This window comes from Branchiostoma lanceolatum, chromosome 8, assembly GCF_035083965.1.
Source record: "Branchiostoma lanceolatum isolate klBraLanc5 chromosome 8, klBraLanc5.hap2, whole genome shotgun sequence".
NCBI lineage: Eukaryota > Metazoa > Chordata > Leptocardii > Amphioxiformes > Branchiostomatidae > Branchiostoma > Branchiostoma lanceolatum.
The window spans coordinates 8,857,660-8,874,866 of NC_089729.1; the positions used below are offsets into that span (position 1 = coordinate 8,857,660).

Sequence of the window (17,207 nt, forward strand, 5' to 3'; positions counted from 1 at the left end):
AACAAAGTCACGTGGGCTGTATTAGACCGTACCAACGTGACAGTAGCCGGAGGGAGGGGCGGGTTAGTGGCGTCATATCGCGTACATCATGACAAGAAGGTTCTTTGATATTCCACTTCTGATAAAGCAAGGATGGACCTCAAAAGGTTCATTTAGAAAGATCATGATAAGATGTTTACAGAGCCTGCTTTTTGTTCTTTTCGAATAAATACATCGGCCCTGCATAACAGACGTTACATGCATAGTTCAACAAATGAGAACTCTTTAGGCTGTTTGCCCGTTTATATCGGACCGGGAACTGTTATACTTTTATTAGATTACATACATACCAGAGCCTCCGATACATACAGAGAAGTGAAAGGTGCTATCAAAGGCGTTCACGCGATTGGAAACAAATTTCGATTTTTAGATATCACACTTGTACCAGCCTCCGTTGCAGACTCCTTCCGGGTGTTTTCTTTTTCAAGATACTGTTTTCTTATTCACTTATCTATTTTTTTCATTATTATTGCTAGGCCAAACCCATGATTGAGACACAAGCCTCAGACACGCAAAAAGCGACGCCTCCAGCTCATGTGAACATTGCAATATTGGGATTTGAACTTTGGCACTCCACTTTGTTTCCAGCAAGCTGTCGATGATTCTTGAATTCCACCATACCAAAGTTCATATGAGGTAATGTGGACCAGAATACTGTGTGACCACGGTATAAAACATACTGTGCATGTGACTACTATACCTGTGCGACAGCTATGACGCATGCCCACTTGTTGTCTTGTTTCCTTTTTTTCTGAAAGCGCGACCAGAATTCTAGAAGCGTCATCAATCGGAGTTTGCTCATACTGTAGAGCTTCGTGCATACACAACCGCAAGACATTCAACTTGGCTGAGATGAACGAGTTACTAGTACTGTGGGTGTGAAATAACATGTACAATGTAGTACAAATTTTTGGAACTTTCATCCACTTCTGAACACAGTCTAACTTTAACACAAAAAGTCCGGAAACTTGATTTTAGCCGAGCATACATGTATTTAGAATCGATTCGTTACGTTACCTGTTGCAATTGTCGAACAATAAAGTTCTTCGTCTCCTTATCTCCGTAAATACGGTATCAATTGCATTATATCAACCCCTTGATCAAATGTCCGCTGTTTTTTGGGGGGGCTGTTTTTTGTTCTTATGTACCATGTCATTTGAAAGCCTTTATCTGTTCCCGGTCACTTGTCTTTTCCTTTGCTACTGAACGAAAATTTGATATGACGAACATGGTATAGGAACAACGGATAGTACATATTTAATCTAAATATTCTCACGACACTTTCCCACACATCTGGTGGTCGTCACGAAACTTTAAAAAAAGCATTACCTGCTCTATACTTTTAGTGTTGAAGCTATTTGAATATAGATGGAAATCCTGCCAGCTCGGCTACACTAGCCATTACATGACAACCTCAGCTTATAGGATAAATGTTTCACTCGACATTTACAGTGAAAACCATTGTCCACAGTAACGATATAGTATTTAATCTAAATATCCCTACGACACATTCCCACAGCTCTGGTGATCGTCACAGGACTTTGAAAAGGCATACCTGATCTATGCCTTCAGGCTGGATTTGCTACTATTGTATAAAGCAGAAAAATTAGACGTACACTACAGCATAAAGAGCTGATCATTTTCTATCGTTTTTGTGTTTCTATGAAACTATGTTCCCCAAAGCGCTAACATGCAAAATGGCAAGTCATGGTCAACCCATTCGAAAATTATGAAATCAATTCGGTTTCAGGCAATTTCCCAAGTAGTTTTGTAGGAACTTTGTCCAAAAATGCGCACGAAAACATTGTCAGTGCTTTAAAATCTTTATCTTAGATCTAGTGAAAATTCCAGCATCAGTGTGAGGTACACTATGCCATACCTGAGGGTTTAGTTACCGTGCCTTCTTCCTCGGAACGCAAACGTCAAAAGAGACCGTGTGAAGAGTTCTAGATGTGTGGGTGGGTGAGTCGATATCTCTCTCAGGTGTTGCCCATTTGGTTACAGGGGTGTTTATACGTTTTTCTATGGTATCTTAGGAAGTGTGATGTTGTGATGTGTTATAATGTAGTTTGATTTAGCAGAATTGTAAACTTTTTTCTATGTTTGTCAAGTTAGCAACAAAAAAACGTCACGTTTGGGTCCCCCAGCATCTGCTTTGAGATTATTTCCATCCATTTCTGAACATATTTAATGGCGCCAAAACTGTTATGGAGATAAACAACCACTCTGCTTCAAAAGGTTCCACAGTCGATGGTGCATGTGGGTATCACGAAAGTCGAGGCAGAGCTGAAAGACCGTAAACGGAAACGTCCTCTCACACGTCGCAAAGGGATTCCAGAGTGACAGTGTTTAACAAGAGCTAATCTATTGCCAAAAATTCGTGACCATGGCTTGCATAGAATACTCGGAGATAATCAAAACCGGAAGTTCTGCCGCCGCAGTACCAAGGAGCCGCTAGGGGGGCAATATCTAACCATTCAGTCTTCGAAAGGACCTGTCCTTATCACATACCAAGATGCATGACAATCCAGCCATAGGTTGTTGAGTTCTGATGCTAAACGACATACATACATACAGACACACAAACAAATATAACGTTACATCCACGCGCTACCAAAAACATAACCTTCTTGGAGCAATTAGCCTAGAACCTTGCAAATTCTTTTGTCTACATCCGCGCGGAGGTGATACAAGATTGCCACCTAAGACAATGGAGTAATCAACGACACCCATTGTTTTAGGGGTTCATGTCAGGACAAGTTGGAGTTGGAGTAACTGTCTGAGGGTCCTACGAGCGTCGGTACAGTGTAACTGTGAACTTCATGATCAGAACACCTCGTGAAAGTTTCATGGGCGTTTATTGCTGGTTTACTGACAGATGGTACAGTCGCAATTGCTAGGCTAGGCCCAGCGTACACCTGTCTATAGCACTACCATCTTGGTAAGGTGATTTTTGAAGTCACTTTTACCTGCCTGTGTTAGGACGGCATTTATCTGGCGAAGACACCGGAGTCTGTCCAGCACACCGCGTACTACTATCGATCAGCGGACAGGTGTGGAAACTTGTTGAGATTTTGGTGACCGGCTAGTGCAAACTATTTTGAGATGACAGGGAGGAGTGTTGGCTTCCAAGACAACGCTGTGAACGAGAGGAGAGAGACCGTCCTGTCCAGAGCGACGCCGGACCCGTCGGACCTGCGGCAGACCGTGGCGGAGGTCCGGACCAAGCTGCGACAACAGATCCGGGCCAATCGACGTGTGCTTCGCCAGGTTAGAACAATAAAACCTCCTTGATTAGAAGAACTTTATCATTTTTAAGATGTGAAGTTTTATAGTTTTCCCGTTGCAGTTTAGGGCTTAGGCTTAGTGTCTCTTACGCGTCTAGGCTCCGTGGCATACTCCATCCGACTGGCCAACAGTACAGACTCGAAAAAAAGGGGCCGGAGGAATGTTTAATGGAGGCCTAAGTGTCCCCAACGATTTCGAGCTTGTGATGTAATCTGTTTCAAACCAATGAGGTTTAAGATTAATGTCAACACACCCATCATACTCAAGTTCATTGTTGTTTTTCCAGTTAAGACGACAGAGAGAAGACCAGTGGAGGTCAACTGATGATGGGATTCCCTTTCTCCTACGGCGTGAAGGTTCTGTCGCGGCTCGGATCCTGTGTTTAGGACTGGTGTGCGCTATCGTCTACATATTGTCTTACGCTCTGAGTTTGACGTGACTGGCTGTGGAAGATGCGACGTCGAAATTTGGTAAATGTTTGGAAGGACATTCAGCTGCAGAACTGGCACAAAGACAGCATAAATGCGTTCATAGCTATCTGCCCTTTTTGCAGATAAGTTGACTATATACAATGATAACTTTTATTTGCAAAGTCATGCCCATAGACTAATTGCAAGGGTACAGACAGTAAAAAATGTAACAAGAGTCTATTCAATCTAGCCAATGTATGAAGGATCATCAAACTACATGTACTAGTATGTGACGCTCCTCTTTATCCGAATCATTGATTGTGAATGTCAGAACGCCCACAAGTTGACGGCTATCTTACTCACAACAGTTTGCTTCTTACGACCGATCTCGCTTTCCACCTGTCGTCAAATTATCATTATGTATTGATTATCTCTGCGAATGAAGTTACGACTTCACTGGCCGTTCGTTCTTTTCAACTGTTTGTAATAACCTTGGTGTAATAAAAAATCATTGAACTTTTGGACCATTAGCAAATCCATTACATTCTACAGTATTTCACAACTTCAAGAGATAACGTTAATTTTACTACTTTGTGTTTCTTTATTTCTGCAAGTGATTAACGTTAAATTCTGGCTGGACAAACTACTGGTGTGTGAATGTGTTTCTGTTTTCAAAAAGAAAGTATAAATCTATGAATCGATTTAATCATGTCACATATGTAAGGATAATATTGCCCACGCATGGAAACTTGAAGAGAAATTTTTCCTTCCGTACAACCCCCTCCAACATTGAACGGTTTGTCCCCCGATGAATGATTTGTCCCTTGCTGCCGAACAAGGCATTGTGGGATACGCTTGAAACCGGCAACATGGCGGACGAAGGAAGATTACCGACGAAGATGGAGGTGGACTACAGCGCCACTGTGGACGAGAAGCTGCCTATATGTGAAAACCTTGCCAAGGTAAGCTTACCTAAGGTTTCACTGAATTCTGTGAATGTTTTGTTTGTGAGCTGGTGCATAATACATCGCTGTAAACGATGCTTAGTTTCAGGCGAAAATTTGCAAGTCAGTCTGCCCCCCTCCCCCTCGAACAACAACAGGAAAGCACATGTCATGTATTTCACGAACCAGAGTCAAAATAATCACAGCTACGATAGTCATAACGGACAACAAAAGAGCACAATGATGTCTGTTTATTGTATGATTTATATATTGTAAATATATAATCGTTAGGACGGTATGTAACGCCCTTTTGTTCCAAGGAAACGGAGGTCTCAGTTTCCTTTTTGTATGACAAGGCACTTAAACTTATAGGGTAATTCATCAATACCGTTTCTGATATGAGTTTTTGTCAGCTGATTATTCTGTCTTCTGATTTAATACTTTGTCTTGAACAGGAGGGGAAGCTGCAGGAAGCCCTGGACATTCTACTGTCCTTGGAGAAGCAGACACGAACGGTGGGTCAGAACACGATATCCACAGTCACTGTCAAGAGGGACATTAAACTTTCGGTACTGTGTAAGGGGAGCCTCATACTAGCCATAGTCATACCCCTGCTTGTTAAAGAACACAACACATGTATTCTGAAGAGAAGAGTAGAAATGACATGGTGTGCTTGCACAAATTGTTTAGGACTTCACAGACTCTATATCAGGACAACTCAGCCCCTATTCAACCAGGAAAACTCAGCACCATGCCCAGGACAACTTGGGTTAAGGTTAAGGTTAGGGGTACAGTTGACGGTAAAATGTCAAGAAACCATCATTCCACAGGCTCATACTTTCCCTATTGTCACGCGATGACCAACAATATGAGAAGTATTAATAACCCATGTTTCCACCCCAGGCGGCTGACATGCACTCCACAGCACGGATCCTGGTTAAGCTGGTCCAGCTGTGTTTTGAATGTAAGAACTGGGAGGCACTGAACGAAAACATCATCCTGCTGTCCAAGAGGAGAAGTCAGCTCAAGCAGGTGGGACAAACCTTATCTTTACAAAATGAATTTATCACTTTTTTTTTCAAATAGGAAATAGTTCTGACCTTAATCTATTCTAGTGCTAAAAAGTAAAAGTAAAACAAGCAAATCTTAAAATATGGAATCTTCAACTTGAAGCTGATGACCAAAAATTAGGAAAAGTTAAAGATAAAATGGTTCAAACTCAAAGATAGATGATAGTTTTAGTTCCTTTTATGCAGGCACTGATGACATATATTCTTCCAACCCGTTGTTCCTCAGGCCATTACTAAGATGGTGCAGGAGGCAGTGACGTATGTAGACAAGACACCGAACATGGAGACCAAACTCAAACTGATCGACACCCTCAGGACAGTCACTGAAGGGAAGGTGAGCGGCAAACATTCTTGACTCAACAGCAAAAAAAGTTACTCAAGCAGCTGGATAAATTTTTGAAACAGACGTTTCAGACTGTCTTTCGTCAGTGACAGTGATTCTTACCTCAAGTTCACATGATCTTCATTTCAGTACTCTATGGAAATAAAGGCTGCATGTGGTATGTTAAGTTCTGTGACAGTGTTTGTTCCAAGTCAACTGGCGTATTAATTCTAACTCGACTGTCTACTTACCACCAGATCTACGTAGAAATTGAAAGAGCCCGGCTGACACGGATCCTGGCTAAGATCAAAGAGGACGAGGGGGACATTACTGAGGCTGCAAACGTCCTGCAAGACCTGCAGGTGGGTGGAAGATAAAATCTCTGAACATACACTGTTTTAGGACAGGTGGTGCAGGTGAAACTTGGAAAATCAATGGCTGCTGGTTGGTAATAAAATTAAGACATGGAAGTCCCAGTTGTGGCTTGTCAGACTATCAAATGCCATCTGACAAGTGTAATTCTGAATAGGTACTAAAATGTATAAAATACAAGCTTTGTGTACTGTGTGGCATTTAGTTCTTGGACCACAGAAAGAAGCCACATTAGCAGAACCAGTTTGGGGAACTAAATGAACTAAAGAAAAGTTCTAAATGAGAACTATGTGGCTCTAGATATCTTGATAAGGGGTGATTGCAGTGCAGAAGATCTCTGTTAGCTGAGGATTAATCCACTCTTGATGTATTATATCTTTGTTATAACAATGCTGTATTTACTGTAATTATATTTACAGGTTGAGACGTTTGGTTCCATGGAGAAGAAAGAGAAGGTAGAATTTATCCTTGAGCAGATGCGACTCTGCCTGGCCAAGAAGGACTACATCCGCACTCAAATCATCAGTAAGAAAATCAACACCAAGGTCTTCTCAGAGAAGGACACAGAGGTGAGCCTTCTCTGCACAAAAAGCTGTTACCACTCCTTAGCGATGGTAAATGCTGTAGCTGACGTTCAGAACACATCTTAAGCAATGTCCATGGGGTGGATAAGGGACATATAAACAGTATAGGGAATTGCTTGAATGGTCAGATCACTGGATTTGAAAGAATAAAGAGAAGGGGTTGTTTTCTATCTGTAGTGTATGTCTGAAAAGAAGAGAAATGAAAAGAGAAGGAAACCATCTCATTTCCCATATGCACTCCTTGACTGATTATGCCAAGCTACATTCAGACCGATGCAATGGCCTGGGTGTAGATAGAGTGTTCATCTTGCATGGTTCAACCTTCGACCAGGTCACACCAAAGACTTGCAAAATGGTACATACTACTTTCTCTGCTTAGCGCTAAGGACTTATGAAAAAGAGTATGGAAACACACTCCAATACCAGTGGGCTAACCCCCTACTGTAATGGCTTGTGTGGTCCAAGGGCTATTAAAATGAAGATGGGCACCACCCCTATACACAGAAAGGTGTGGGAAAGATTATAGCTAACTCCACATTTTAACATATGGATTGCTGTGTCCCCGTGCAGGAGCTTAAGCTGAAGTATTACCAGCTGATGGTTGAACTTGACCTACACGAGGGCTCCTACCTGCAGATCTGTAAACACTACAGGGCCATCTACAAAACAGACACCGTCAAGGAGAACAAGGAACAGTGGCAACAGGTAGGACATTACCTGGGACCCATGTTTGCATTCTTCAATTGTTTGTTTGTATGTTTGTTTAGGATATCCATTAGTAACATACATCGTACTTACTATGAATATGTATATAGTTGTTAACATGTGACCTGTACAGTAGAGGTCTTCATTCACTATTCTTCCTGGAGTACTATACAATATACAAACAAATATATGCACAGTTACAGATTTACACATACATGTAGCTCTACCTTAGTGGACCTTAATGAAAGTTCAGGCTACACAATATGTTTGGTGTAAAGGTTTACCTGATTTCTGTGGTTTACTTAAGTTTTTGGCACAAAATGGTAGGTTTGAATTTATTTGATTGTTTCACTGAAACAGGCTACATCTGTAATGAGAACTTGAAATTTATTTCTTTTTATTTTCATATACAGGCCTTGAAGTGCGTTGTCCTGAATCTGGTACTGTCACCATACGACAACGAACAGTCGGACCTGCTTCACCGCGTCTCTGAAGACAAGAACTTGGAGGAAATTCCAAAATACAAGTAGGTCCAGGGAATAATTTTCAGTGTAACATTCTTAATTTTGGAATTTTCTTTGTTCTTGATGTAGAATTCCAATCTTCAACTTAACAAATATCTGAATGCCCTTATCACTCTGGTAACAACAGTAACAAACAATTTTAAACTTTTTCTCACACATCTTTGTCCTTTGTCCTTGAAAGACAATATATGATGTTGACCACACTCTTACTGTGTGAAGCCTACACTACCAAACAAACGTGACCATTTCAACCTGATTTGTGTTCAGGGAATTGCTGAAGATCTTCATGACGGCAGAGCTGATGCGGTGGGGGTTTGTGTGTGAAATCTATGAGCAGGAGTTGAGAAAAGGGTCAGCAGACAGCCCCGCTACCGACATCTTCCCACACGCCGAGACCGGCGACAAACGCTGGGCAGAGCTACGCAACAGAGTAGTGGAACATGTGAGTGTCAGGAGATCAATAGACACTGTCTGTTTGGTGGAAACATGGTAACAAGTCGGGATGCACATGTTTAAGTTTTCTTGGCTATACCAGTCATATTTGAGATATCCACCAGGAGGCCAAAATTCGACCTTGACCACCAGGTTCACATCACCTACCCACATACCAAATATCATCACAATCGCTTGAATCGTTCTTGAGATATTGCACTGGAACCACAAACACACACGGAAACAAAGTGAAAACTATGCCTCCATTTTCATGCCAAAGGTAAAGAAAAAGCCCATTAAGGGGAATTTTGTGTGAATTTTCAAGATGAATCCTCTTTCAGATATGATACACCTGACACACACCTGTCATCTAGTTGTTGATTGTATCTGATTACTAGTAGTTGCCATCACTGATTCCCAACAACAAGGATTGCTTTACTGACACAGAACATGTCACAATCCTTTCCAACATGTCACAATCCTTTCCTACTCTAACATCACAATCCCTTTATCTTTCTGCAGAACATCCGCATCATGGCAAAGTACTACACACGCATCACCATGAAGAGAATGGCCCAGCTACTGGACCTGTCTGAGGATGTGAGTTTACCAACGAGACAGTAATAGATTAATAGACTGTATCCAGATTAATAGACTGTATCCAGTAATAGATTTGTCTTCATTTAACTCCAAATATACAAACCAGAAAGTTTAGTGGGGTAAATCCTTTTAAAACATATACAGGTATCATATTATAGATGGCATATATCCACATTTTTGCATGGTTTTAAAAGTACCCTCAAAAGTGTGAAAAGTACAAAAACTAGGTTATTATTGCAACATATTGCTGTAATGCTCTGATACATTGTAGCTAGTTTCCAAGTACAAGATCATGCAATCCAAATTGTTTTATATTTTATGAACAATTCTGGTAGCTTGAGACCATTGTGTAACATAATTTTTGACTCCCCGTAACCTTTAGCACACTGAAGTAGCCCTTTGGCACCCCATTCCCTATTGGTTGCAGAGTCAGGCAGCAGGGAGAAGGTTAAACACCAATGGTTTACTTTTCTTCCCCAACAGGAAACAGAGGAATTCCTGTCCAAGCTTGTCGTGGACAAGACGGTGTACGCCAAGGCGGACCGGCTGGACGGCGTGGTGACGTTTGCGCGACCCAAGGACCCCAACGACATCCTGAACGAGTGGTCCCACAACCTGAACCAACTGATGCAGCTGGTCAACAAAACCACTCACCTCATCACTAAGGAGGAGATGGTCCACAAGCTCCAGCACTGACTCCTCCACCATCCTTCTACAAAACCTAGAACAAAGGATTGTACAAAAAAAGAAAAGATTTAACTCAATATCGCCATTCGTATGACGGTTCATCTTTGATGGTTATTGACATAGTAAAAGTTTTATATAATTTTCCCATATACAATACAATATGAAGCACTCACCAACAAGCTTTCAACTTAAAAAGTGTCAGAGGACTGACTGAAAGCTTGTTGGCTCATTGCTTTATATTGTGTATGGAAATAATGTGTAAAACTTTTACTATGTCAATATCACCATGTTGGATGAATAGTTGAAAGCAACTTCTTACTTGTAGAACTGGGATGTGACTTTTTCTTGTATATTCCATACAATATGTTCCATTGATCCCACTAGCATTGTTTTTACTTTACTCCTCTATCAGTAACACATGGTTTTGTACCAACAACAGGATACCAAGATGTGTATTCTCTATCAAAATTTATCTGCCAGTTTACATATACATATGTATGCTACTCTGATTTGAAAAATGGTGTGTTTGAGAGGTCTCTAATACAGCACCCTGCTGGTATGCAGAGTTAAGATGCATTTTACTGGAGGATGTTGTGTTGGATACGATACATTTTATCAGTGTGGTTGGTATATGTGACCTGGCAGAATTATGTTGGTATATGTGACCTGGCAGAATTATAGTAGATGTTACTATTAAATCCATCTTACAGGAGAGAAATGAATAAAGTTGATTCCTTGACAGCTAGAGAAATGAATAAAGTTGATTCCTTGACAGCTAGAGGGAAAACGTACTCCTGTCATTGACTTTTGTGCTTTTCAGCTATAGTACACCTTGTTACAATATACTAGTAGGAGTACACAGCAGCACTGAAAACATGATGTTTAAGTTTCTCGTAATTGTAGTGGCTAAAGAAGAATATAACATACCACAATAGTGATAAAAGTAAGCCACCAAAATGGTGTGTTCTCATAATAGAATGTAGAAAACAGACCAAAGATCCCAAAATTACATCCTTACCTGCATACGGTGCCCATTTCCAGTCCTCTACAGAAGATTCAGTCTGCCGTTCAAACAAAGGAAGGCTCTGGCACTCCTCATGTCTGGGTTCAGAGTTTTTTCCTGACTTGGAGGCCAATCAGACTCTCTGGAGAAGGGGCTATCATTTCTCTGAGCACCATCATCCGGAAAATCCAATGATTCCGGTGGAAAGTGGACCTTTGCCACAACTTGATGGTTTATTTGACAATTTCTGTCATTTAGTTTGAGCTAAATTGCCATTACCCAAAATATAATATCATAACTCCCCTTTTCTAGTTTTTTTTAAAGTGCTGCTGCACGAGAATTTCGCATTTTCACAACAAGAAAATGGCTGACATGCCAGCAAAGGACAAAATGATACATTAAATTACTTTTTTTTAGATTTTTCTGAGGGTTTTTAAAATGCTGCAAGACAATTTTCATAACAAACCAAAACGGCTAAAATGCCAGCACAGTAAGATAGAAATACTTTTTTTTTAACTTTTGAAGCTACGTTTTTTGCAATTGTGCAAATCCACCAAACCGGTCTAATAGAACATACTATCTGGGTAATCAGGGGTATGGGCCGTATAACTTTTGGTGCCGACCAATACAGAACCGAGAAGTCTTCTGCAACCGACCAACAAACATTACGCCGCCCAAACGGGCTGCAATCAATGTGTTTTTCAGGGAATAAAAGAAAAATACGAACTGTGTCGCAGGTATAACGATAGCTGAGAAATAGGGGTCCAAATTAAAGGGAAACAAGTCTGATTTGCTTCTCAAGCAGGAGAAAGTCCGAGCCGGAACGTTCAGTATGATACAGCCGGAACGTTCAGTATGATACAGCCGGAACGTTCAGTATGATACATCTCACAGGTTGTTGCTGTTGGCCCCTTTTCTCTGTTACTTCGTTGCTTTGAATACTACTAGTAGTCCTAGCGACGTCTGCGCGGTCTGCAGCAAGCAGGAGTCAGCGTCTTCTTCATCGTCTTCCAGAACCTACGACACCATCCCTCCTTTTTGGTAGGCTCGTCATCATCAAGTATGGTGATACTGCGTTTGACGGCTACACCTTGTTCGCTTCCCTGGCCGCTTGCGTTCTTGATGTAGTTTGGGAGGCTGGCTGTCAGAGGGTGAGGTCCAGTTCTTTCCTCCATATCGTCGCACATCACCGATTCGAATGTTTGTTGGTCGCCAGTGGTGAAGCTCACCATTTGCCTCTGCACATTCATCGCTCGATCAAAGCGCATGACTTCTGAGGACGAGGTTTTAGACGTCGCCTGTAAGATTGATACCGAGGAAACTTCCGTGGAAGACATCCCGTGGGAGAACGACTCCTTACAGTCTGAGTTTCCCAAGTTCGTCGCTTTACTTTCCATGTTTTCAAGTAAAAAGCCAAGATACTTAAGCAGTTTTAACTCGTTTGTGTGGACTTTCGTCGTCAGGACACACAGATGTTCGTAAACCTTTGTTCCGTCACAATCCTTGCCCAGTGCGAGGAACAATAAGACGCGTTCTAGAACAGGTGCGGCTGGGCCAGGCAGCCAAGGAACGAAATCCCAGAGAAGCGGCCGAGAGATCATCTGCAGTGAAGTTTAGATGTGGATTGTCAATGCTGTTTTTCCAGAATGGCGAGAGTTTTAGAGCTCATCAATAGTTAACAGGCATCGCCATGATGGTTAGGAGCTTTTATAATAATCTCCAGCCACAATAATGAAATAAACTACTGGCTATGTAGATATCTGTAAGATGTTTCTCGCCTAACAACCTTACAAATGCGCGAGTACAAAAGCCCATGTACAAAAAGAAGCGGGAAGAAACGTTCCATGATCAGGAGATGGTCCATGTTTCTATTGTGCCTGCACAAGTTAGCTTGGTTGGCCGGGGAAAGCATGCCTAGGTCCCGACTTATTGGATCGCCAAACCCAGTTTGAATTTGCTTCATGCCTATTATCAACCGAGGCGAGGGGCTCCATTCCTCGATCATCTCCGAGTCTTGTGCGCGTGAGAAATTTGCGCGTGAAAAATATCCGCGCAAATTTCAAACTTTATTGCGTGTGAAAATCACTTGAAAATTGAACAAACAAGGTTTTGAACTGTAGAATGCAACAATAGGATACTTATTTCCATTGCATGCCATCTCAATAGGTTTTGAATCCCTTGGGAGTCAGCTTATATATTCCCAATGGACCTAAAATTCAAACCAAAAGTTAAGGAAACATGCAAAATCATATAACGGGGTAATAATTTTCTAAGAATTTTATAATGCACATTTCTAGACACATTTCATGCGCATTATCTTTTCACGCGCAAATTTCTCACGCGCACAAGACTTGGACATGATCGAGGAATGGAGCCCCTCGGTTGATAGTGAGCATGAAACAAGCTGGGTTTGGCGATCCAATAAGTCGGGACCTAGGCACGCTTTTCCCGGCCAACCAAGCTGACTTGTGGATGTACAACAGAAACATGGACCATCTCCTGGTCTTGGAAAGTTTCTCCCCGCTTCGTTTTGTACTTGCGCTACAATAAAAAGCACATTGATTTTATCCATTTTGGGGGGCGTAATGTTGGTGGGCCGCCGAAGACTTCTCGGTTCTTCTCGGTTCTTGGTCCGCGCCAAAAGTTATCCGACTTACATTCCCTGATTATTCAGATAGTCTGCTGGTGGGTTTGCACAATTGGAAATTGCAGAAAAACGTGACTTCGATATTTAAAAAAAAATGTATTTCCATCTTATTGAGACAAAACGTTAGCCTTAACTTGCATTTTAGCCGTTTTGGTTTGTTATGAAAATTGTCTTGCAGCATTTTAAAAGCCTCAGAAAAAAAATCTTTAAAAAAAAGGAATTTACTGTATTATTTTTTCTTTGTTGTCCTTTGCTGGCATGTCAGCCATTTTCTTGCTGTAAAAATGTGTGCAGCAGCATTTGCAAAAAAGATAAAAAAGTGATTTATGATATCATATTTTGGGTAATGGCAATTACCCCAAACTAAATGACGACAGAAATTGTCAAACAAAACCATCAAGTAGTGGCAAAGGTCCATTTGGATTTTCCGGATGATGGTGCTCGGAGAAATGATAGCCCCTTCTCCAGAGACAGTCTGATTGGCCTCCAAGTCAGGAAAAAACTCTGAACCCAGACATGAGGAGTGCCACCAGAGCCTTCCTTTGTTTTGTCTCAGTAAGATGGAAATACATTTTTTTTTAAATATCGAAGTCACGTTTTTCTGCAATTTCCAATTGTGCAAACCCACCAGCAGACTATCTGAATAATCAGGGAATGTAAGTCGGATAACTTTTGGCGCGGACCAATACAGAACCGAGAAGTCTTCGGTGGCCCACCAACATTACGCCCCCCAAAATGGATAAAATCAATGTGCTTTTTATTGTAGCGCAAGTACAAAACGAAGCGGGGAGAAACTTTCCAAGACCAGGAGATGGTCCATGTTTCTGTTGTACATCCACAAGTCAGCTTGGTTGGCCGGGAAAAGCGTGCCTAGGTCCCGACTTATTGGATCGCCAAACCCAGCTTGTTTCATGCTCACTATCAACCGAGGGGCTCCATTCCTCGATCATGTCCAAGTCTTGTGCGCGTGAGAAATTTGCGCGTGAAAAGATAATGTGCATGAAATGTGTCTAGAAATGTGCATTATAAAATTCTTAGAAAATTATTACCCCGTTATATGATTTTGCATGTTTCCTTAACTTTTGGTTTGAATTTTAGGTCCATTGGGAATATATAAGCTGACTCCCAAGGGATTCAAAACCTATTGAGATGGCATGCAATGGAAATAAGTATCCTATTGTTGCATTCTACAGTTCAAAACCTTGTTTGTTCAATTTTCAAGTGATTTTCACACGCAATAAAGTTTGAAATTTGCGCGGATATTTTTCACGCGCAAATTTCTCACGCGCACAAGACTCGGAGATGATCGAGGAATGGAGCCCCTCGCCTCGGTTGATAATAGGCATGAAGCAAATTCAAACTGGGTTTGGCGATCCAATAAGTCGGGACCTAGGCATGCTTTCCCCGGCCAACCAAGCTGACTTGTGCAGGCACAATAGAAACATGGACCATCTCCTGATCATGGAACGTTTCTTCCCGCTTCTTTTTGTACATGGGCTTTTGTACTCGCGCATTTGTAAGGTTGTTAGGCGAGAAACATCTTACAGATATCTACATAGCCAGTAGTTTATTTCATTATTGTGGCTGGAGATTATTATAAAAGCTCCTAACCATCATGGCGATGCCTGTTAACTATTGATGAGCTCTAAAACTCTCGCCATTCTGGAAAAACAGCATTGACAATCCACATCTAAACTTCACTGCAGATGATCTCTCGGCCGCTTCTCTGGGATTTCGTTCCTTGGCTGTCTGGCCCAGCCGCACCTGTTCTAGAACGCGTCTTATTGTTCCTCGCACTGGGCAAGGATTGTGACGGAACAAAGGTTTACGAACATCTGTGTGTCCTGACGACGAAAGTCCACACAAACGAGTTAAAACTGCTTAAGTATCTTGGCTTTTTACTTGAAAACATGGAAAGTAAAGCGACGAACTTGGGAAACTCAGACTGTAAGGAGTCGTTCTCCCACGGGATGTCTTCCACGGAAGTTTCCTCGGTATCAATCTTACAGGCGACGTCTAAAACCTCGTCCTCAGAAGTCATGCGCTTTGATCGAGCGATGAATGTGCAGAGGCAAATGGTGAGCTTCACCACTGGCGACCAACAAACATTCGAATCGGTGATGTGCGACGATATGGAGGAAAGAACTGGACCTCACCCTCTGACAGCCAGCCTCCCAAACTACATCAAGAACGCAAGCGGCCAGGGAAGCGAACAAGGTGTAGCCGTCAAACGCAGTATCACCATACTTGATGATGACGAGCCTACCAAAAAGGAGGGATGGTGTCGTAGGTTCTGGAAGACGATGAAGAAGACGCTGACTCCTGCTTGCTGCAGACCGCGCAGACGTCGCTAGGACTACTAGTAGTATTCAAAGCAACGAAGTAACAGAGAAAAGGGGCCAACAGCAACAACCTGTGAGATGTATCATACTGAACGTTCCGGCTGTATCATACTGAACGTTCCGGCTGTATCATACTGAACGTTCCGGCTCGGACTTTCTCCTGCTTGAGAAGCAAATCAGACTTGTTTCCCTTTAATTTGGACCCCTATTTCTCAGCTATCGTTATACCTGCGACACAGTTCGTATTTTTCTTTTATTCCCTGAAAAACACATTGATTGCAGCCCGTTTGGGCGGCGTAATGTTTGTTGGTCGGTTGCAGAAGACTTCTCGGTTCTGTATTGGTCGGCACCAAAAGTTATACGGCCCATACCCCCTGATTACCCAGATAGTATGTTCTATTAGACAGGTTTGGTGGATTTGCACAATTGCAAAAAACGTAGCTTCAAAAGTTAAAAAAAAAGTATTTCTATCTTACTGTGCTGGCATTTTAGCCGTTTTGGTTTGTTATGAAAATTGTCTTGCAGCATTTTAAAAACCCTCAGAAAAATCTAAAAAAAAGTAATTTAATGTATCATTTTGTCCTTTGCTGGCATGTCAGCCATTTTCTTGTTGTGAAAATGCGAAATTCTCGTGCAGCAGCACTTTAAAAAAAACTAGAAAAGGGGAGTTATGATATTATATTTTGGGTAATGGCAATTTAGCTCAAACTAAATGACAGAAATTGTCAAATAAACCATCAAGTAGTGGCAAAGGTCCACTTTCCACCGGAATCATTGGATTTTCCGGATGATGGTGCTCAGAGAAATGATAGCCCCTTCTCCAGAGACAGTCTGATTGGCCTCCAAGTCAGGAAAAAACTCTGAACCCAGACATGAGGAGTGCCAGAGCCTTCCTTTGTTTGAACGGCAGACTGAATCTTCTGTAGAGGACTGGAAATGGGCACCGTATGCAGGTAAGGATGTAATTTTGGGATCTTTGGTCTGTTTTCTACATTCTATTATGAGAACACACCATTTTGGTGGCTTACTTTTATCACTATTGTGGTATGTTATATTCTTCTTTAGCCACAACAATTTAGAGAAACTTAAACAGCATGTTTTCCTAGTACTGCCGCATATATTGTAACAATGTGTGCTATAGCTAAAAAGCTCAAGTTTCGCGTGCAAATTTTTCACGCACAGAAAACCCGTTCCCGTTTATGCGGAACTAGAACGCGGACAAAACGTCGCAAAAAGCG

At 41.8% G+C, this 17,207-nt stretch overlaps 1 protein-coding gene across 1 annotated transcript; it reads left to right on the forward strand.

Annotated features, from left to right (window-relative positions):
* The first annotated feature begins 4,562 nt into the window (after positions 1 to 4,562).
* Positions 4,563 to 10,768, forward strand: LOC136439631 (26S proteasome non-ATPase regulatory subunit 12-like). Its single transcript, XM_066435100.1, has 11 exons — positions 4,563 to 4,699; positions 5,137 to 5,196; positions 5,585 to 5,713; positions 5,978 to 6,085; positions 6,331 to 6,435; positions 6,865 to 7,014; positions 7,600 to 7,734; positions 8,148 to 8,260; positions 8,526 to 8,700; positions 9,213 to 9,290; positions 9,774 to 10,768. Exons 1-11 carry the CDS (start codon positions 4,607 to 4,609, stop codon positions 9,984 to 9,986), a joined length of 1,359 nt encoding a protein of 452 aa, XP_066291197.1. The 5' UTR covers positions 4,563 to 4,606; the 3' UTR covers positions 9,987 to 10,768.
* The last annotated feature ends 6,439 nt before the right edge of the window (positions 10,769 to 17,207 follow it).

Excerpts from the sequence above, each read along its gene's own strand:
- LOC136439631 (XM_066435100.1), top strand. The coding sequence starts at position 4,607 with ATGGCGGACGAAGGAAGATTACCGACGAAGATGGAGGTGGACTACAGC. Across the intron at positions 4,700-5,136 it reads TATGTGAAAACCTTGCCAAG|GAGGGGAAGCTGCAGGAAGC; the intron begins GTAAGCTTACCT and ends TGTCTTGAACAG. Across the intron at positions 6,086-6,330 it reads GGACAGTCACTGAAGGGAAG|ATCTACGTAGAAATTGAAAG; the intron begins GTGAGCGGCAAA and ends ACTTACCACCAG.